Here is a 20,751-nt window from a genome sequence, read left to right as displayed (position 1 = left end):
ATAAGAAATGTGTTGTATTCTTGAAAAAACATAATTTTTGCGAAATTGGTATCTCCGGAAAATTAGCCAATCAAAATCGTAGACCACCCAGTGTAAAATAATTGATTGTGCTACGTCTTTACAGCAGGCTTAATTGCTTATTTTTTCTTCGTGTTTAAACAAAATCTTGCGCAAAATTGCAAGCATGAATGTCAGAAAATTATTTCTTTCAAAAAGTTCAGCAGTAGAGCGGATATGAGGCTGTGTTTTATGTTCACTGTACCAGTCGTGCCTTTTTATATCCAAATATATACGTTTACTCTTAGGTTTATCGCGAAAAGTTACTACTATTGTAGATATAGGTACTGCTGACGACAGCGTCCGTGTCTGTACGCACTTGAAAGGGCGTCACGCTCCTTTGCTCGTTGACTTTTCAACTTTTTGACTGTTTTTTCGTACATGCCACGTACGCATTCGAACTCGTCTTGCAAGACGGGAACCTCCTTTGCAGCCAGCGTATATCTTTATTTTGATATAAATCATTGCTTATTTATATATCTCCGAGCTCACGAGCAAAAATGTCGCAGGGAAAATTGTATGCCAGCTACAGTTGCACATATATCGAAAATGACTCTATTGGACAAAGAAAGCGATTTTTAAGCTATGACGACTGTGTCGGGATGTCGAGCTGTCGCTCATCAGAAAACGTTGAACTCTAGTCTCATTCAAGCTTAATGTCATTATCAGATGAACAAGTCTTACTAATAGTACGAGGGTCGCGTATATACGAAAATAATGTATATAATACATAAATACATATATATTTTATCGAGCCGAGAAAGCTATAACGATGATACTCGATGAAGACGACAGTAGCAGTCGTTTAAAAATAACCCTGCACCACTTGTGTGCGCGATACGTGCGCGCGCGTATTCATATAAGAATGCGGGCCTCGGAAAGAAATAAAGAATAATGATCCCTTTCGTTTCCTCGCTTCCTCTTTATCAAGCTTTCATTAATCATTTTGCGAGTGTATCGCCGTACTCAGCTGCGCGCATCTTTTGTTATATCTTTGACTCAATTATGCATCTCGAGAATTGTTAAAAATGCTAGTCGTTGTTTTTCAGACACCAGCAAAACTCGCTCGTTTTTCTACTACATGGATTGACGTCTATGTGAAATTCGAAAATGCTGAGATCGGTGACTGTGCTGTCATTGTACGGTCTCGATTTGGCGATCTTACTCCATTGCCACTAACAAAGTTCAGACCATGCATAAAATATAGACTTTGTGTCGAGGTATTGGCCTTTCAGACGAGATGCGTCGTATCGTACGAACATTGACGGGTAAGCAAGGAGAGCTTTTATAAGTTGCGCATTACGAGTCGATACAGCAGCGAGACACTCGATGGTCGAGCAATAATCGAACTTGCGTAATTCTATGTCCGACTTGTAGATGCATATACCGATTTCGTTTTATAAAATATCTATCGCCAAAGGTGATCAAAATACCGAGAGAAAAGAAGTGCACATTGAACCGATTTTATGATAATTTGATATGAAGGGCTTTTGCAACACTTAGCGGGGTCAACAAAAAGAGTTTCGACGCGAGCGTTACGTATGCCAACGGTTTGATCACATATCCGCGCTATGGAAAGTCGCAACGATACCCGAGAAGCCGATTATCTCAGAGCTCACGTAAAAATGGATTATCATGCGCTGTATATCGAGCTATCCCGCAACTCACCTCGAAGATATTGAATGCACAAAGATGCGGTGGTCATGTGGCTCATTACAGGCTCGAGTCAATGTACTCTTGCTGGTCCGCAGCTCTCGCTATCGCCTGTACTTAAATATACAGCAAGGTCAAAGCTATCATCGCATCAACATCATCATCATCATTCAATCAGCTTGCAATGCGCCTGCACAGGCGCATGCTATACGCAGAACAACGACAAAAGGCTATCAGAGCGCGCGCTACAACTCGACACTTTGGAGCATCTTTCTAAATAAAATGATTCATTTATATTCATTGAAAAAGTCCGTAGTGCTCATTGTATGGCATGGATATAACATACACGTGTCCGCGGCACACGGCACACTTACAGATAATGAATATATTATACACATATAGAATTTTTGCCGCTCTGAAGTCCGAAGCGATCGCCGCGCCGCCATATCTCGTCCGGTGCGGAAGCCTGAGTCACGAAAAAGCCGAGTAGACAAAAGCCCAAGCGTCCGGAAAATTGAGCCGAGGCAATTTCTTTTTTGACGCGCGCGCGCACCATCCCATCCCTTGTTGCTAGACTCGCGTGTTCCTGAAAAGAACGGCCCACAGCGCTCTTTCTCTCTCGCATGCACGCTCACGCCTGTGCGGCGGAAGCAAACTTTTATAAATAGAAACTTCCGTCACTGCTCGCAGGCAGAGTCGACGGGTAGCAGCAGGCACGGTATATGCGACGACGACACTGCTCGCCGCGCTCATGCGTTTCGAATTTATATATACGTACGCCGATCCGTAGAGTACATTTGCTGCGTTCGTTGCGTTTGTTGCACTAACTAGCACCTCTGGAGCCGTTCGTTAAGTTACAAGTACGTGCGACGTATACCGCGGCTGTGCGCGAGCGCAGTCAGCGCGCCTCGGACACGACGCGATGCGCACGAACGTGGCTTATTATTTGCACGCTAAGGCTCATTTGCGCCGCGACTTTCCAAGATTTAAATTATTACATACGGATGTGTCGATTAGCATCGATCCATACACCGCGAAGCAGATTCATAATCGAGAGTCCATCGCTTGACGCTGCAATTTTCCTTTACTCTTGCGATGAACATTTCAAAGTGCGTGAGCCTACATAGCTCTAAATGTTTGCTTCCCTATTGAATTGCATGAAACTGACCTAGTGGACCCGTTTGCACTCGTAAAAATATTCACACGAGTTAATTGATTTATGCCGTCATCTCTTCCTCTTTCACACACTCTTCCCCCCAGAAAATTAAAAAAAGTGTCAAAAAATCGAGTGAATTGGCTGTCCGAAATCGTTAGTAATTTTACATTTTTTATGTTTTCTTATATTTTATAACTTGACACAATACTTTCAACTTATATTTTTACTCTTGTAAGCTTTTCAAGAGTTGAAGTTTCATTCTGCATTTTTTTGTAACCGTTGCGTCTCCGCAAATAAACGAAAATTCGTAACACTATGTCCCTGATCGAATCAGTCTCGAACATAAAGCGCGAACTTGTCCGTGCGCCGATAATACGCGTCTTGGCATTCGATGATTTGTAGAAATCGAGCTCTTGCAACAACAACAAAAATTTAAGCATATCTCATACTCTTTTCTGCGCACTCTCTGAGTCAATGCATGCGAGCTCGAGCGGCCGCGTACAAATATATAGTGCGCGCGTATAGTTATGCGGTTGAAAAACCTGTTGGTCACCTGCCTACCCACGCACCGACTGTTTGCAAGCCCGAGTCGTTCTAGGCTTTTCTTCAACTTGCTTGTTTGCTACCTTACCTATGGCAAGCTTTTTTTTTATTCTATTTCTCTCGCCTCGGGTATGTTTTACGCGCGTGAAAATCGACCTGGTACTGTGCGTGCAAAATTCGATGCTTTTAGAGACCCCACGAGTCCGAGAAATGATTGCGCACGCACTGAAAGTTTAATGTTCCTAGGTTTTTGTAAGTAAATTATTACCAACCGCGTATGCTTATAGGCCGAGCACGCGCTGACTGTATAATATGCATTGTGCATCGAGCTATTGAGCAACTTGTTATACTACGCTCGCCAACTCCTTTTAGTTATTGAACTACTGAATTTTGATACGTCTCCGTCTAATATAAATGAAAAAATTAATATTTCGGTGTCACTGGATCGTAATTTTCCGCGAAGGCTTAGCGAATACACATTCGCATATAGCCCCTTTATAGATTGTAGGCCATTCGATGTCTCAGCTAAAGGTAATGTCAGGCAAAATTAACGAGCTATTGTGTGTTGCAGCGTTATTCACTTGCGCCAACTGATAAGAAATAAGTCTCGCTCTCCATTCGGACGTATAATTTTCAACGTTCTAGTGAGCGGGGAGTCAAACTTAATTAAATCAATGATAGATTTTAAACGTTATTTAGCCGCTCTAGCTTAACTATAAAATTGCAATTTAGATAAGGACTGTATTAGTACCTTTCAACTTATTACACAAGCAATTGAATGTAGCAATTATGTGTACAGTATACAAGTGCAATTTTATAGAATAAAAGGTCAATTAATATCAGATTTTGCAATTTTGGTGGATATTGATATTTTTTAAGTATAGACTTTTTTCAATTTAAACTGGCTGACTATGCGTAGCATATTTTATGATCAACAACAATAACCAGAAATGAAATTTCAATTACATTTAAAACGTGAAAGTTAAGCCCTGTACAGTGTACATTTTCATATAAAAGATTGTAATGCCGTAAGACGTGGATTTTTCATTGTTTCATTAGTAGGTTATTGCGTGCATTTACAATGATCCCATATTCTAGCCAAAGTGAAATGATCGTTTTTACTTTTATTAAAAATCTTCGAGATGACAAAGGAATTGGAGGCTGATCGTCAATTTGATTATTATTATTTCAGATGAGCCGCGCTCGAGGTGTAGATCCTGGGATGACGTAGGTCCCGGCAGAATGGACACCGCAGTCGTCGCAGTACCGGCTACTGGGCAACAGCAGCAAGTGTCCAGCGGCGCGAGCTCGGTAGTCGGGGTAGCCGCGGCTCAACAGCAACAGACGCAATCTCCGCAGCATCAGCAAGCGCAACAGCAGTCGACGGCACCGCTGCAACAACGCAATAACCACAACGCCCAGAGCAACCATCATCGTCAGCACTCCAACAACTCGACTCATTCGGTGAGAAGCGAAGACTCCTGGTGCTCCGCGAGCGATCACGACATGTCTTCCGATGACGAGAGCGAGAAGAGCAACGTCAGTATTAAGTGAGTAGTATAGGCATTACAAGCGTATCTCGCAAGCTGCTCGTAAAATGCGAATAAACATGTTTTTAAGCGAAACGATGCACGATGCGGTCCAGCTGCACCGGATCGTTTCAAACGACTGTACATTAATTTAATTAACGCCTTACGTCCGTGTCGTTAACGCCTAGTCCAGAGATCACTTAACATTTGCCAGCGAAAAATCACAGCTTTTTCGATTGACCATCTTTTGCGCCTTGCAACAAGTCAAGCACAACGAAAATCATACCTGAAAATCCATTGCCAACTATATTTAGGTGATAGAGTCAATTTCTTGATATTGTAAACACTTGTGTGCTTATTGCACATGTAAAAGTGATACAAGATGCGTGAATAATTTCAAAGTAAGCAGCAACGTAGCATGAGTTTTCCTTGCTATTTTATAAACATCGATTTCTTTTTTTCATTTCAATGCAATTCCAAGTTTTTGTTAATTTACTAAAAAATCAACGAATACGCTAACATAATTTTGCGCATTTAAAGAAGCTAATTGTTATTGTAGGAGCAATTGCCAACTGCGAAACACTTTGCACAAGGCTCGAACTTTTTGTGACAAATGGCGATCACAAAACATCCGTATCAGTATCGGATCAAATTCGTCACCACAGCATCAGCCTCAGCAGCAACAGCAACAGCAGCAGCAGCAGCAACAACCACAACAACAACAACAACCACAACAACAACAGCAGCAACAGCAACAACCGCAGCAAAATCAGCAGCAACAACAGCAGAATATAGAGCAATCGGTCGACAGCTCGTCGAATCAGACGAGGATGTTGGCTCGGTGGTTTAGCATCAGACGCAATTCAGCTCATCAGTATGACGTCGATACGTCATCCACTGATAGCGCCTCTTTGTCCAGTCCCATGAAGGTGCCACAAATGCCGCAACTTAGTGAGGTGAGTTTTTTCTCAAGTTAAGCATAACTTTTGATGAATCATTGAAGCAGTATTTCAATGTTTTGGTGACAAATGAGACATAAGATTGTGAATAACTTTAAATGATCGGTAATAAATCTATGAGACAATTTTAGAACGGTTGGAGCGACAAAAAATCTATTTATGAAAATAATTTATTCGATGGTATCTCTCTTTGACATTGAACTTGGCATGCAGTATTTCGTAAAATTAGAGATTGATCGAACCTGTGAGTCATTGGATTATTTCAACGGTTCTGTCATTTGAATTGAGTAATATTGAAATACTGTACGAAAATACTTGAGATATTCGTCAAAAAGCGGACACTTATTAAAAAAGATAGAAAATGTTATTTTATCAAGCCCGATAATTACTATCCCAATTAGGTGGAGGAAGAAAGCAGTGGATCCATTCAACAACAATTTCAAAGCATACACTCGAGGAAGCAGCCGCCACCGTCGTTGCCAACCGCTCCTTCCAATCTTACACCGCAGCAACTCAAGCGGCGCCACATCGTCGCGGCCATCGTGCACTCGGAAAACAGCTACGTCTCTACGCTCCAGAGGCTCGTCAATGTACGTTTACGCTCACTCCTAACGCTCATATATTGTATATTTTATACACTGCATGCACGAGATATAAACCGTATATATTCTGTGTTCGTGCGATGTAAGCTCACTCGGCACCATAATCTCATTGTATTGAACAACTCCACCTCTCTCTCTCTCTCTCTCTCTCTCTCTCTCTCTCTCTCTCTCTCTCTCTCTTTCCCCCTTTTCTCAAGAGTTTTTGGTTGATTGTTAAATATCCAAATTACTCCGACTCGTGTTCACATTAAACTTTTTTTCCACAACGTAGATTGGCCAAGATATTCATAAATTCTCATTTAATCACATCTTAAAATTGCTAAAGATGCGTCTTCGCAAAGACAGTTCAGTGTTGAACACTAGATCGATTGACTTCATTTTTAAACAGCTTGTAATGTACAGTAAATTATTCCGGGTATAATATAAATGCGTTTTGAAAAGTAATGAATTTAGATACTGTTAATTATTCCGCTGCACAATCACCTTAATAACCGTTTACACGTTCTGTAAAATATGAATACACGCGTCTTGCCTAGCAGCTATTGATATTAACAAATAAAAAAAAATTATTACAAATATATTGAAAGAAGATTAGTTTAGCTAAGACGCATAGCACAATAATATTTCCACAACAATATGTGATAGATTGTGTGTATTCATGAATTATTCTAACGTGCATAGTATGCATATGATTACTCGGTCATGCATCAACAAGCATTTTCAAGATTTATTTACTAATAACAAAAATTACAGTTAAGCCATAACTAGAAATCCTTCAAATTGTGTATGATTTTTAATAGTTACTATAAGAAAATGTCTGTGCCTAAAAAGTACAAACTTATCACCCGACTTAATTAAATGTCAATTTATAATACGAATATTTAATTAAATATCTGAGTAAGTAAAAACAACTCAGCTATATTTTGACAAGTGAATCAAGTTATTAGAAACCAGTTTAATAATTTGTTTCAGAATTTTTTTGATTAATAAACAACATGAATGCGACTTCATCTTTAATCATTTATTTATTTATTTATTTATTTAATTATTTCGCAGGATTACAAAAAAGAACTCGAGGAATCGTCTCCACCGATATTGAGCCAATCAAAAATTACTACGCTCTTCCACCGTTTACCAGAAATTCTACAGTGCCACACTTTATTCCGTATAGCTTTAGCTGAATGCGTTAAATCTTGGGACAAAGACGAAAAACTTGGTGATGTATTCGTAGCAAGCTTCAGTAAAGCTATTGTTCTTGACATCTACAGTGGTTTCATCAATAATTTTTCTGTCGCTATGGATTTGGCTAAGCAAGAATCAAAACGCAAGACAGCTTTGGCTGATTTTTTTAAGGTAAATTTTCTTACACATACATTTACGTTATAACTTACAAATTTCCAAACATGTAATGTGAATCTCCTGAAAAATTACTTCAAGCGTTTTCAAATTTCAGTAAATTAATCTTTTGTTCTAACGTTCTCTATTAAATAATTATTTTTACAGGTTAAACAAATCAGTGCACACGACAGATTATCTTTCTTTGGTCTCATGGTAAAACCAGTTCAAAGGTTTCCTCAGTTCATACTATTTCTGCAAGTGAGTTATTGCAAAAAGCCCATCATGTATAACAAAAGTATTATTGCACTGTTACTAATATTTTTCTAATTTTAAAGGACCTACTGAAGTACACACCGCAAGGACATCATGATCGCATGTCTTTGCAATTAGCGTTGACCCAACTAGAAAGTTTAGCCGAGATGTTGAACGAAAGGAAGCGTGAAGCCGAACAGTATCAAGCATTTAAGGAGATGTTACGTCACGTCTCGGGTAAAATCGCGCATCGGCCGCTTTCATCGTCCTCGAGGTACCTTATAAGAGAGGACAATGTCACGCAACTGGTATGAATCATTGCATGTAACTTTGTATATGAAACTCTGCATATGAGATTCTGGATTTTGCAAGCATTTATACTTATATCTGTGTATAACTTACAAGTGAGTCATGCTCGGGTGGCATTGCATCCAATAGAACATTTTACTTATCCAACTTCATACGATGAAATAATAAATCCAGAATCTATGTGCATTGAAACTTTCAAATGATAAAAAATATTATTTTCATATTTGATAGGAATTTAATCAAAATGGCATGATCACTAAATCCAAACGACGAAGATTATTACTTCTGAACGATCTTGTAGTATGTGTTTCGGTTACACCCAGGTCGGCTGAAGATTTTTCCGCTAGCGAAAGACTCACCTTAAAATGGACGTATCCAGTGTCAGACATAGAGGTACGATATTTTTAATGAGAATTAAGCATTTGATGATGTTTTTTTAATTGAACTGAATATTTAATTGTCAAAAATTTGTAGATACAAGACACGAGCACTTCACCAACGTTGAGCCGACTTTTGACCGCAGGATTGAATAAAGGGGGTAGCTTAAAGAGTGATCGCAATGGCGAGGGTGGACAAGCAGGAGCCGATATCCTTGGCGCTGAAATGAACGATCTTATGCACGATTACGAAGTCATGTCTAGAATCAGTGATTTAGTTTCTCAGTTAAAAGGATCTTACGAGGTAATAAATACATTTATTACGTTAAATCATACTTTACTTCTTGCAACTTAAAGCTAACGATTAAATTTTACATCAACACAGGGGATGACACAGGATGTGATAAAACAAATTTTGCAAGGGATACAAGGATCTATACAAGTTAAGAACGAGGAAATGATGTGGGCCGATAGTTGTTGCTTGCAATTAGTCACTAAGCAAGGTCAGATGTACACGTTCCAAACAGAAAATCCATTAGTTAAAAAAGACTGGATAACTGAGTTAAGACTAGCTCAGTTAGCGTTAGATCCAAACAATTCACCTTCCTGGGAGGTACCCGAACAAGAACAAAGACCGTCCACAAAAATGCCTCTGTTTGTTACTTCGCAGTCCGTATATCATTCTCCACATCAAACTGAAGTAAGAATATTTTCGAAATGTCAATTTATACTAAAATTTCGAAAAAGATCTAATTGTTTATTCATAAATCTGTAGGTTCGATGTGGCTGTTATTACGTAACCCAAAATCCAAGGCCAACTAGGCGACGGGGTCGACATCAATCATATCTCTGGATTTGTACGGATGACGGTGTTTCCACTCATGTAACAGTTTTTAATCAAACCTCTGGCACAGGAACATCAGCCACAACCCTCAAACAAGTCACTTCATTCGATCTTGTTGAGACACGAGTGGCTTCAGTTGAATTTGTTAAAGGGTTTAGCAGTGATTCGTCTTGTTTAGCTGGGGATCTTGTTTGGATGGGCACGGATTCGCGTAAAATTATTATCTATACAGCATCAGAGCCTGAAAAACAAGAGGAACTCGGCAGTTACCCTGTATCCGGACCTGTTGTGCAAATCAAGTATCACTATGACAATATCTTCGTTGCTTTGGGCACAGGAACCTTACTAATGTTTAAAAGACACTTCGATGGCGCCTGGAATCTTAAAGAACCATCCATCATTGGCTTAGGTACCGATCCAGTCGCGTGTCTAATGCCCATCAACTCATCGGTTTATGCCGCTTGTGGAAAAAAAGTCTGGGTATTAAATGCTATGACTGGCGAAAGTACAAAGAGTTTCAATGCGCATCATGAACACGTGGGTAATGTTAAACTTATGGCTCATTCGGGAGTTGGTCTTTGGGTTGCTCTAAAAAATTCGAGTACTGTCTGTCTGTATCACACGGAGACGTTCAAGCACTTGCAAGACATCAATATTGCATCTAATGTACTTCGTATCACAAAATCAGGGAGCTGCAATTCCAACAGTGGCGACAATCTCAACAATAATCAATCTGCTGTTACTGTAACGTCTCTTATGGCGTGCAAAGGTTTGCTGTGGGTTGGAACTAATGTTGGCATCAGTTTAACCATTCCATTACCAAGATTGGAAGGTGTACCGATTATTAGTGGCAGAGTTAATATTTCGTACCACGCGCATTTTGGACCTATTACTTTCCTGTTATCCATTCAAAATATGAGCAAGAGCAGCATGGGCTATCCTAAAGATGAAGAACCCGAAGAAGAACAAGTTCAACTGAGGAACAAAGACGTTTCTGAGCAAAATGGTCATGCACAGCAGCAAAAAAGCGATAGAGCCAGTCTCGATGCATCCAATGCTTCTAACATGTCAGCTAATATGATCAAATTTAAACAACAGCTTGCCAATAGTCCAGTTATGTCGAGAAGAAAACGTAGCAAAGAAAACGAATACAGAGGCTCAAAAACTTTACCTCGTGGTTTAGGTAACGTATTTTTACATTTATCAATTAATTCTTATGATGAAGAAATATTAATCTTTTTTTTCATAGGTTGTGGTGGTGGATTTTTATCAAGTTCCATGTCCAGTTCTCAAAGCTCTGGAGAAAACTGCGATGTGTATGGACTTTATGGTGATTTGATGAATTTGAAGGATTATGATAATGAGAACGGAGCCGTTATCGATCCAGTTTATGAAACCTTGAGACGTTCAGACCCGGAACTTGCTATTCCTAACAAAGTCAGTACATTGGATCGACGTCTTAAAATGAAAATTACGAGACCACGTTCACTAGATTTATCCAACTGGTCTGTAGATTCTCATGCAAGTTCTTTATACACATCATCTGGCTCCGAAGAAAATTTGTCGCTAAAAGCAGGAAAATTGTCACGAAATAGTAGTAATGCAAGTCGCAATGGACCTCAACAAGAGTTACAACAACTCCAACTTCAGCAGCAGCAACAACACCAGCATCAACAACATCAACAACCACAACAACCACAACAACAGATAGAAGCACAAACGCCCCAAAGTACAAGTACACCCATAGATACTAAAACAATGAGTAAAACAGCGAATAATCAATCAATTAAAACCCAAGCTAATAGTAAAACCAGTCAATTAGATCAACCGAAGCGCACGGTTCTAACTCTTATGGGAGGTCGAGGATACGTAAACTGGAGGCACGTAGGTGTCTCTTCAAAAGAAGACAAAAATCAAAAGTCTGGACACTCTCTCAAAGATCCTAATAGTAATGATGCTCATATTGTACTTTGGGAAATGAAATTATGATACCGGATCGCCCAGGAATTATTTAAACTTGCGGTTTTTCATAAAATTGAGGCATTATTTACTTCCGTAGCGTTTTCGAATGCTGCGATAAAAAATGCGCACGAGCCAATTTTCGTATAAATAGTATTGTCCAGTCGTTGAAGCTTTTTCTACTTTTATGAAATATTTATTATAACGTATTTATATTACGATATTTTGAAAATCACTTTGCTGGTACTAAAAAATGTAGTCAGTTAGATTTCGTATTGACAGCACAAACAACGGAGCTTCATACAGTCATTGGAAATGGAAAAATATAAATAAACGAAACAAAATGATCTATTATATAAACACTATTAACTAGATCGTTGTACTATGAATATGTAGATTTTCGTTCGTAAGAAAATAAAACAAGTAACGATGCGATTAATTTTCTGTTCAATATAATAGAGGCATTTGACACTGATGGAATATACCGAATGGTTGTAAAAATAAAGTATGTAAATCAGGCGGCGTTTTATATGAATTTATGTTGAATTGAATGTTGCAAGTACATTTAAGCGTTAATATTCTGGACAATGGTTATTAAGAATCTCTCAAGATTGGGAAGAAACTTATGCCGGTCAATACGTTTTTTCGATCGCTGGTGTATAAATTTCTATAATGTATTTGTCGATGATTACAGTTCATTGATATATTATTAAAAAATTTTATCGGTTTCGGATTTTGTACGTTGTTCAACGGTTTATTGTGAATTTCTAAAAAAAAATGAAAGTATGAATTCATTACTCGTAAAGGAATATAAATCAACACACTGTTGTACTTGTGTTATCAGTCTATATCAAAGGTTTTAGTCTATAATTTCTAAATCTTTTTAATGCAAATAAGTTATTTATACTCACTGTATAAAAGCAACGATGCTTTGTATATGGACATATGATTTAATCATTGAAAAAATCTTCCATTTTATACTGTAATGTAAATCGAGTTGCGAAAAAATAACATTCTATAAATCATTTAATACTTTATTGTATGTTAGATTTTTTAGACCAAATGGTCTATATTTTGTATAAAGTAGAGATTAGAAATTAAAAACGCATTCAATATGAGAATGAATTATATAATTGGTATTATTTTTAGCAAATCGTGTTAAGCCGTTTTTCGTTCGAGATTTATTATTAAGCCTTAGTAAAATATCTTGTTTTAGATCTGATAATATCTGTTCTCGAAAATTTAAAAAATATTTTTCAAATATACTTTAAATTGTATATAACTTTTGTGTAATTTTATAAATTCGCGACTATATCTCTTTTACTGTTTGCAATGTTTAAAATTAACTTTTAGAAACTTTTAAGGTTTTTAAATTAGCAAACCGGTTATAACATACTATTGGCACAGAGTCTCAACACTTAGTATAATTGTTATTAAAGAATATAGTAATGTTAACTAATTGGATATGAATACCAAAAACTTTATCTCTATTTGTAAAAAGACTGTAAGAATTTTGTTATAACTAATGCAACCTTGTGTATAATTTGGCAGCATAAGCACGTACAATTCATCAAAATAATTTTCATAACATTGAAACAAGAGTGTTCTCATGTTAGTTGAATTGTACTGTAAAAAAAATTTTAGATGTAGATATATCAATCGATACCATGACCCATCATGCAGTACTTTTCATAAATGCAATGGCAGTATTGTACAAAATACTTTCTTCAAAAATATTAATAATTAAGAATAACGTTAAATTTTTAATATTTTTCTGTTGTGATAAGCTTATTCACTTACACATACAAATTTAACATCAGTTACCCAGTGATGAGGTACGATGCAGCAACTAGTTAGAAGTTATTTTGTATTACAAAAATATTTGTAAATATAATTTTTAAGCAATTACAATTATAGTTTCAATAAATCAAGTTAAAATTTTGTAATTCATTTGACAAAAATTCTCTTCTTCTGTTGTATTTTTAGTAAAATTCAATAATGACAATAAAAAATATTAAAATTTAAATTAAAAATTATTTTTCATTTATCACTTATTCGAAATATTTTGTTAAAATTTGAATTCTATAATGGTTTTATTAAATGTTACTTTTTTAAAATTTTACAAGTTTGTTTGCATTAAAGATTAATTAAATCACACTTGATTTCGAATTTCAAAGAAAATAATTTAATTGAAAAATTACTGCTATGAATTGTTGTTTTGTATCAAACCTTATACTTAAGTACCTTGTACATGAAGGAATGAATAAAAACTACACCAAATTTTGAATCGAGTTATATTTTATTATTTACAGAATTTTGAATTATGAAATCCAAGCATTAATCATTCAACACGAAGATGAAGTATGAAGCTCATTTCAAACGATACGTAGCTGCTGAATCATTTTGAAAAATAATTATTTTCACAATAAAATTCTCAATTTAACAATTTTTGGGTTATTCATTAGGAATATTCGTATAATCTTAACTTGAAGAAAAACTATACCAAGCTAAATTTTGTATCAATAAAAACTACAGTCAGCGCGATATTACTATATGGAGCAAACTTTTCTTCAAGTTTTATTATGTAAACGTTCATGTACCACAGTTTTTTATAATTGAGAAAGTATCAAACTTTTTTAACAATTTGCACAACATCTTCATCATTCAAAACATGGTCCTTTCCTACTTTTTGTGGTTGATGTTTTACAGAAGAACCCCAAACAAGAGCGTACTTAAATTCTTTAGCAATAGTTCTGTGAAGTTTATTGCAAAACTCTTCTACACTTCGTCTTTCACTATTAAGAACTACTGGTGAGTTATAATCAGGTAATTGACCTTTTGGTTTTGTATAAATTCTAACAAGATGCAAGTACTCCCACATTTTCTCCAATAAATCATCAAAATTCCATTTATGATGAGCAGATATGGGAACACAGTGTGGTATTTTATAAATTACATCAAGTTCTTCGATGCTTATTTGATCTATTTTGTTAAGAAGGTATATGCAAGGGATGTAGATGCGATTACCTTCAATAACGTCGATGAGATCATCAGAAGTAGCATCATACCTCAAAGTAATATCAGCATTGTGAATTTTATATTCTGATAAAATAGTTCTAACAGTATCTAAATCCAGTTCAGACTGAGTACACATTGTTTGTAAGTTGATGCCTCCTTTATCTTTTTTTCTAAAGTGTATATTTGGAGGCTGTTTGTTCAAACGTATGCCAAAACCTTCCAATTCATGTTCTATCAAACGTTTGTGACCTAAAGGCTTAAGCACATCAAGAACTATAAATATTAAACTGCAAGTTCTTGCAACAGCAATTACTTGTCTTCCTCTACCTTTGCCATCTTTGGCACCTTCAATGATACCAGGAAGATCAAGCAATTGAATCTTAGCTCCCTTATACTTAATGCAGCCAGGAACTGTAGTTAAAGTTGTAAATTCATATGCCGCAACCTCTGAGTATACCCCAGCAAGCGTACTTAGTAACGTTGATTTCCCAACTGATGGAAAGCCTACGAATCCAATTCTGGCATCACCAGTTTTGGCAACTTCAAAACCTTGCTCACCACTACCTCCGCCGCCTCCTTTTGGAGTGATCAATTCACGACGTAGCTTAGCAAGTTTAGCTTTCAACAACCCTAAATGGCCAGCAGTCGCTTTGTTCTTTTGCGTCCTTGCCATCTCAGCCTCAATAGCTGCTATTTTTTCCAATATGGTACTCATTGTAATTAATTACTTTTTTACTTATAGATGAAATAATATCAGAGTCCAGCTAAGCTACTAATCTTTGTTATGAAACAGTTAATTCAATATTCAATAAGATTACTATGACATCTGTCTGCTAATTTACTAGCCGATCAATTGATGAAGGAAATGGCACTGCAATGAAAATATGAATGAGTTATTTTCTAACACTTTTATTCAAATAAAAAATTGTTTTACAAGTTTATTTACATTTAATTCACAATCAACAAAGAATATTTTAATGCTATTTTAATTAAAGCTTCACGTTCTCACCTCAATCATCCAGAATGTACCTGTAACATACAAAATACAAAAGCATTAGTTTTGGTTTTAATTCTTATCATGTTTATATTCTATTGGTTTTAAAATACGTCAGCTGGTAGTGCATGTAACAGAATAATCATCTTATTCATTCTACGGTGTATTTTTGTCATCATGTGCAAGTTCAATGAGAAGTGTAAATACCAAGATTAATTAGTTTTGAAATATATAAATATTGAAAGAAACGTAAAAAGAACCTATTTAAAAATGATATTAACATGAGTTCTTGAAGCGAATATTATGATGTGAAGAGATATTCAAGGATAACGAAAAATCCGTTCTATAACCTAAACATCAATAAAAAATTTATTATTACCTTGCAGAAACCAAAGTTGTTAGTTGGCCTGAGTAGCTCGAAAAGTCGAAGAGAAAATGAATGGAACAAAAGTATTAAAATAACTCCGTATGGAATTACTTTGTAAATGATAACGTAAAAGATTACTTTAAAGTGAAATTGAGTTTAACCGATTCAAGCTACTGTAAGACCACTACTGCCACATGGCCAGCCGTTGACCTCCCTGAAGTGAAATGAACGAGCTGAGAGAGCGACGAAGGCAACATAGGAGCGAGCTAAAGAAAGCAGGAAACGCCGAATCGCCGGCTGCGTATATAGTTATTCCGGAATGTCACAAACCTTGTCAGTGACAAGTTTAGCTGCTTTTTTGATATTCAAGCTTTTATATTACGGCCGAGATAAAAAATTACCGACAATCTTGTTTCTAAATACCACACGCAAGATTTAGAAATTGAATAAGTAAATTTACTTCCTTCTCTTAAAATTTGAAAAAGCGACTGTGAGGAGACCCTTAAATTCAAAGTAGAGTTAAAAAACTTTTGAATTATACTCATAAATCATTTTCAATTCATATCATAAGACTAAAACAAATTACGTTATTTAATGATAATAATAAAAATTCTTTAATGTCGATGTTCAAAATTTCTGAATTACTACATGAAAGCTTTCGAAACGAAATGATTATAACACTCAATTAAAATTTAGACATTACGTATAGTACAGAAAATGAAATATTCTGAAGGGAACGTGTAAAAAAGAAACCATGGTAAAAAATACCATTTTCAACTTTGTTTTTTCGAGTATTTTACAGATAATTTTTTTTAAACTTAAAATATCTTAGAATATTAATAAAAAACTAATTACAGAGCGATTAAAGTAAATATTCATCAGAAGTCTAAGAAAATGTATTTTTACATTTCGCGGTTCACGTTTGTCGCTATGTTCGATGATCTATTGTTTGGACTTTAGAAGACATGACAGAACAGGAGATTGTAACAAAAATCTGACTGATCGTGACATTCTAATCGATAAAACAGTTGATTTGCGAAAAAAAAACGTTTTTCGTAAATTTATGAGCTGTATTCTGTGTGTACGTTGATTGCAAATGTTTTTGTATTGAGTGGGACAGTACAAGGTTGTTATCACTACCTGTCGATTTAACTAGGTACTGAGAACAATTTTCATTATCGCTATTATATTTTGAAAACTTAAATTGAATCTGTCTTCTTTAAAATAAATTCTTAGTCAAGTTTTAGCTAAAATCTGTAGATCATCTATTTTTGTTTTAGACATTTGTATTGTAGGTTATGCGTTGCTAAATGTAAACGAAAATTTTTCGCAGAAAGACTTGCTAACTTGCGACATCATTTCGCCCACCATTTATAGTCAATGCTTAGATGAGAGCGTCGATTTATTTCTTAACTTTTGTTGACAATTTTCCAGATCACAAGTTATCATTGAGACAAAATGGAAGAATTAACTAATTCTTTACATAAATTAAAGCAACCAAACCCCAATGATAAAGTTTATAAAGATGAATGTATTTTCTCTTTCGAAAATCCCGTATGTATTCTTGTACTCTAACTAATATTATTACATTATCATTAACTATTGCATTATTTTATGTTTATATCATTAATTTTTTTAGGAAAGTCCAGATGGTTTGTTTATATGCTTAACAACTTTCAAAGGATTTTCAAAGGATTTTTTGAAATTATACACCTCCAAAACAGGAAATAATGTTTTCTTAAATATTAAAAGATTCAAGCATGTAAGTTTTTGCTGCAGCAAAATTGTTTATCTTCAATATAAAAATTCTTTATTATATTTATTATTATAGCCAATAGAAAAACAATCAGATGGACCTGAATCTAAAGTTACACGATTAGCTATTGGAGTTGCTGATGGTTTTAATCCGGATTCTCCCCAATTTCGTTATGAAGAAAAATATGAGATTGTTGTGGTGACTGATATGAAAATTCACACTTTTCCCTATCCTCATGATATTGAAAAACTTCCAAAAGTGGTAAGTTATAGTGAACTCTCTTGCAAATAATATGATTTTTGTATCATTATTATTATTTTACATTTTCTATACAGGTTCAAGTTTGTGTTGAGGGTATTTTGAAAGCTGAATCAGCCTTCAGAGTTGCAGAAAAAGAAGCTCTGAGCACATGGGATGGAGAAGCCAGAATAACCACCAAGTATTAACAATTTTTTTTTCAGATTTATGAGTTTATATAGATTATTACTTTGAATAGAGGCTAAACCTAATTGATTTATGCAGGCATACAAATTTACTACAACTAAATAATGGTAAAAAAATACCACCGAGTGGTTGGAAATGTGAAAATATCAACTGTGATCTTACAAATAATTTATGGTTGAATTTGACTGATGGATCAATTTTGTGCGGAAGAAAATTCTATGATGGAACTGGAGGCAATGATCATGCAGTTGAGCATTATAAAAATACTAATTATCCGTTGGCTGTCAAATTGGGTACCATTTCAAGAGATGGAAAAGCTGACGTATATTCATACGATGAAGATGACATGGTTGAAGACCCTAATCTGGCTGTGCATTTAGCTCACTGGGGTATCAATATTACTCAAATGGAGAAAACTGAAAAATCAATGGTTGAGTTGGAATTAGACTTAAATCAAAAGTTTGGTGAATGGATTGCCCAGCAAGAGCAAACAAATCAGTTATCACCATGTAATGCCAATCATGCTGGATTAATAAACTTAGGAAGCTCCTGCTACTTGAACAGTGTAATGCAAATGATTTTTGCTATTCCAAATTTCGTTGAACAGTTTGTATTATCTTCTAATAACATTTTAATTATTTTTTGAATTTATTCATTAGTAGTAAAGTTATTTTTTTTATCAGATATTTTGCACAGAGTCAGAATATTTTTCAAAACTACTTTGATAAAGCTCCTGAAGATTTTAATATTCAAATGTAAGACAATAATGTATTTCTTTTCTGCTTTCTTTTCATTGCAAAGGTGTTGAATGATCATAATTAATTATTTTATTTTTACTGTTCCTTCACCGTTGTAGGGGTAAATTAGCTTCTGGTTTGTTGTCTGGAAAATACCCCGAAGGAATTGCTCCCAGAACGTTTCGAACTTTTATTGGTAGAGGGCATCCTGAATTTTCAACCAATCGTCAGCAAGATGCTCAAGAATTCATTTTGCATTTAATTAATATGTTGAATGTAAAGTTAAATCTTTTAATAATTTTAAAAATAAACTTTACTTTAAGATAAAATATACTTTGCAGAGAAACGTTATTGATGATAATCTGGCAGACTACTTCAAGTATCAAATCGAAGAAAGGTATCAATGTAGTTCTGGAAAAGTCAAGTATCAACATAGACCAGAATACTTACTTCCTCTACCTATACCAATGGATGCTGTAATAAATAAAGTAAGTTAATTAGTCTATGATTCACAACAAAAATTAACTTTTATTTTTTTATTCAGAAAGAGGTTGAAGAATATGAAGCTATTAAAAAATCACAAGGAAAAAATACAATTAATCAAAATCCAGTGAGAGCAAAAATAGAACTGGAATCTTGCTTGGAAAAATTTGCTGCTTCTGAATCTGTAGAGCAGTTTTATAGCTCTGCATTACAAGATAAAACTACTGCATCTAAGTATGCATAAAATCTTCAACACTAACTTTTTATAGAGATTTTATGATTTCACAAAATACTTTTATTTTTTAGAACAACTAGATTAGCTTCCTTTCCTCCTTATCTTCTTATACATTTGAAAAAATTCACAATGGAAGAAGATTGGACTTGCGTTAAATTGGATGTTGCTATTGATATGCCTGAAGTTCTAGACTTAGAACATCTTAGGGGTAATGGCTTACAAGAGGGTGAAGAATTACTACCAGAAGCATCACAAGCACCTGCACCAGTTTATGATCAGATTTTACTTGGCCAATTAACTGAAATGGGTTTCCCTATAGAAGCTTGCAAGCGAGCTTTATATTTCACCGAAAATCGAGGACTTGAACCAGCTACACAATGGCTTATGGAACATATATCTGATAGCGACTTTTCTGATACATTTGTACCTCCGGGAATTGATGCTAAAAAAGAATCTGTAACTTTTACTCCCATTCAAGAACATGTAGAAATGTTGATGAATATGGGGTTCACCAAAGAGCAAGCAGCAAAAGCCCTGAAAGAAACAAATAATATATTAGAGCGTGCTGCAGATTGGGCTTTTAGTCACATAAATGAACTTGATAGTATGGGCATGGAAGTTGAAATACCTGCGGAACCGAAATTTAAGACTGGAAAAGGACGTAAGTTTCGTTATTACAAATTTTTGATTTGTTTGTACTACAAATATAACCTGGTGTATTAAAATAATTACTTTCGCATCTCAAGTATACAAATTAATGGGATTCATTACGCACATGGGTACTTCAACTATGGTCGGACATTACGTTTGTTATTTATTGGAAAACAAGAAATGGATTCTTTATAATGATGAAAAGGTAAGGTGTCTGAAAATAATATTTACTGAAAAATGGTTATTTGATATTTATCACTCATAACTTATTTTAAAGGTATTTGTAGCTGAGAAACCGGCAAAAGAACTTGGGTACATTTACTTATACAAACGTATGGACGATTTTGACACAGAGTAATACCTTTTGTAAAAATTTTTGGTAAATTTTCTTATAATGATAAAGTCAACAGCATATCTTTTCAAGTTTTTCTTAATTTAAAAATTAAAAATAACAATGTAAATATTACTGAAATAAAAATTTGATAATA

The 20,751-nt window shown here is 35.2% G+C and overlaps 3 protein-coding genes across 5 annotated transcripts in view; 2 read left to right on the top strand and 1 right to left on the bottom strand.

The window, feature by feature from the left end:
- LOC106648583 overlaps positions 1-13,623 on the top strand; it is a 128,326-nt gene extending 114,703 nt beyond the window's left edge. Inside the window, exons 5-15 of the mRNA XM_014365619.2 lie at positions 4,602-4,959; positions 5,498-5,894; positions 6,299-6,487; positions 7,556-7,852; positions 8,003-8,095; positions 8,173-8,397; positions 8,630-8,791; positions 8,873-9,079; positions 9,161-9,475; positions 9,551-10,802; positions 10,869-13,623. Coding sequence (XP_014221105.1) covers positions 4,602-4,959; positions 5,498-5,894; positions 6,299-6,487; positions 7,556-7,852; positions 8,003-8,095; positions 8,173-8,397; positions 8,630-8,791; positions 8,873-9,079; positions 9,161-9,475; positions 9,551-10,802; positions 10,869-11,608 — 4,235 coding nt within the window. The 3' untranslated portion in view covers positions 11,609-13,623. The remainder of the gene's footprint in view (positions 1-4,601; positions 4,960-5,497; positions 5,895-6,298; positions 6,488-7,555; positions 7,853-8,002; positions 8,096-8,172; positions 8,398-8,629; positions 8,792-8,872; positions 9,080-9,160; positions 9,476-9,550; positions 10,803-10,868) is intronic.
- Positions 13,624-13,858: 235 nt separating this feature from the next.
- On the bottom strand, positions 13,859-16,189 carry LOC106649428 (GTP-binding protein 128up). 2 transcript variants are annotated; one of them, XM_014366848.2, is made up of 3 exons: positions 15,970-16,189; positions 15,543-15,625; positions 13,859-15,467 (listed from the first exon to the last, which is right to left on the bottom strand). In XM_014366848.2, the coding sequence occupies exon 3, from the start codon at positions 15,309-15,311 to the stop codon at positions 14,205-14,207; it is 1,107 nt and encodes a 368-aa protein (XP_014222334.1). In that variant the 5' UTR covers positions 15,312-15,467; positions 15,543-15,625; positions 15,970-16,189; the 3' UTR covers positions 13,859-14,204. The 2 variants fall into 2 exon arrangements, with proteins under 2 accessions (XP_014222334.1, XP_014222325.1); XM_014366839.2 differs by having other exon boundaries at positions 15,606-15,625.
- A 721-nt stretch (positions 16,190-16,910) lies between these two features.
- On the top strand, positions 16,911-20,751 carry LOC106650152 (ubiquitin carboxyl-terminal hydrolase 5). 2 transcript variants are annotated; one of them, XM_014368025.2, is made up of 13 exons: positions 16,911-17,083; positions 17,392-17,511; positions 17,597-17,719; positions 17,789-17,974; positions 18,049-18,152; positions 18,236-18,763; positions 18,841-18,912; positions 19,014-19,170; positions 19,236-19,382; positions 19,439-19,611; positions 19,684-20,273; positions 20,359-20,468; positions 20,541-20,751. In XM_014368025.2, the coding sequence occupies exons 2-13, from the start codon at positions 17,416-17,418 to the stop codon at positions 20,619-20,621; spliced, it is 2,367 nt and encodes a 788-aa protein (XP_014223511.1). In that variant the 5' UTR covers positions 16,911-17,083; positions 17,392-17,415; the 3' UTR covers positions 20,622-20,751. The 2 variants fall into 2 exon arrangements, with proteins under 2 accessions (XP_014223511.1, XP_014223502.1); XM_014368016.2 differs by having other exon boundaries at positions 16,911-17,113.

Source organism: Trichogramma pretiosum, unplaced genomic scaffold (genome assembly GCF_000599845.2).
Source record: "Trichogramma pretiosum strain Unisexual culture from Peru unplaced genomic scaffold, Tpre_2.0 scaffold7, whole genome shotgun sequence".
NCBI classification, from domain to species: domain Eukaryota; kingdom Metazoa; phylum Arthropoda; class Insecta; order Hymenoptera; family Trichogrammatidae; genus Trichogramma; species Trichogramma pretiosum.
Note: the sequence above shows the minus strand (reverse complement) of the source record. Positions and strands in the feature narration are given on the sequence as shown.

What these genes read in the sequence shown, in the direction of transcription:
- LOC106649428 (XM_014366848.2), bottom strand. Translation starts at nt 15,311, where the DNA reads ATGAGTACCATATTGGAAAAAATAGCAGCTATTGAGGCTGAGATGGCA.
- LOC106650152 (XM_014368025.2), top strand. Translation starts at nt 17,416, where the DNA reads ATGGAAGAATTAACTAATTCTTTACATAAATTAAAGCAACCAAACCCC. An exon ending in ATTTAAGACTGGAAAAGGAC is followed by an intron (nt 20,274 to 20,358) that starts GTAAGTTTCGTT and finishes TCGCATCTCAAG; the next exon opens with TATACAAATTAATGGGATTC. An exon ending in TTCTTTATAATGATGAAAAG is followed by an intron (nt 20,469 to 20,540) that starts GTAAGGTGTCTG and finishes CTTATTTTAAAG; the next exon opens with GTATTTGTAGCTGAGAAACC.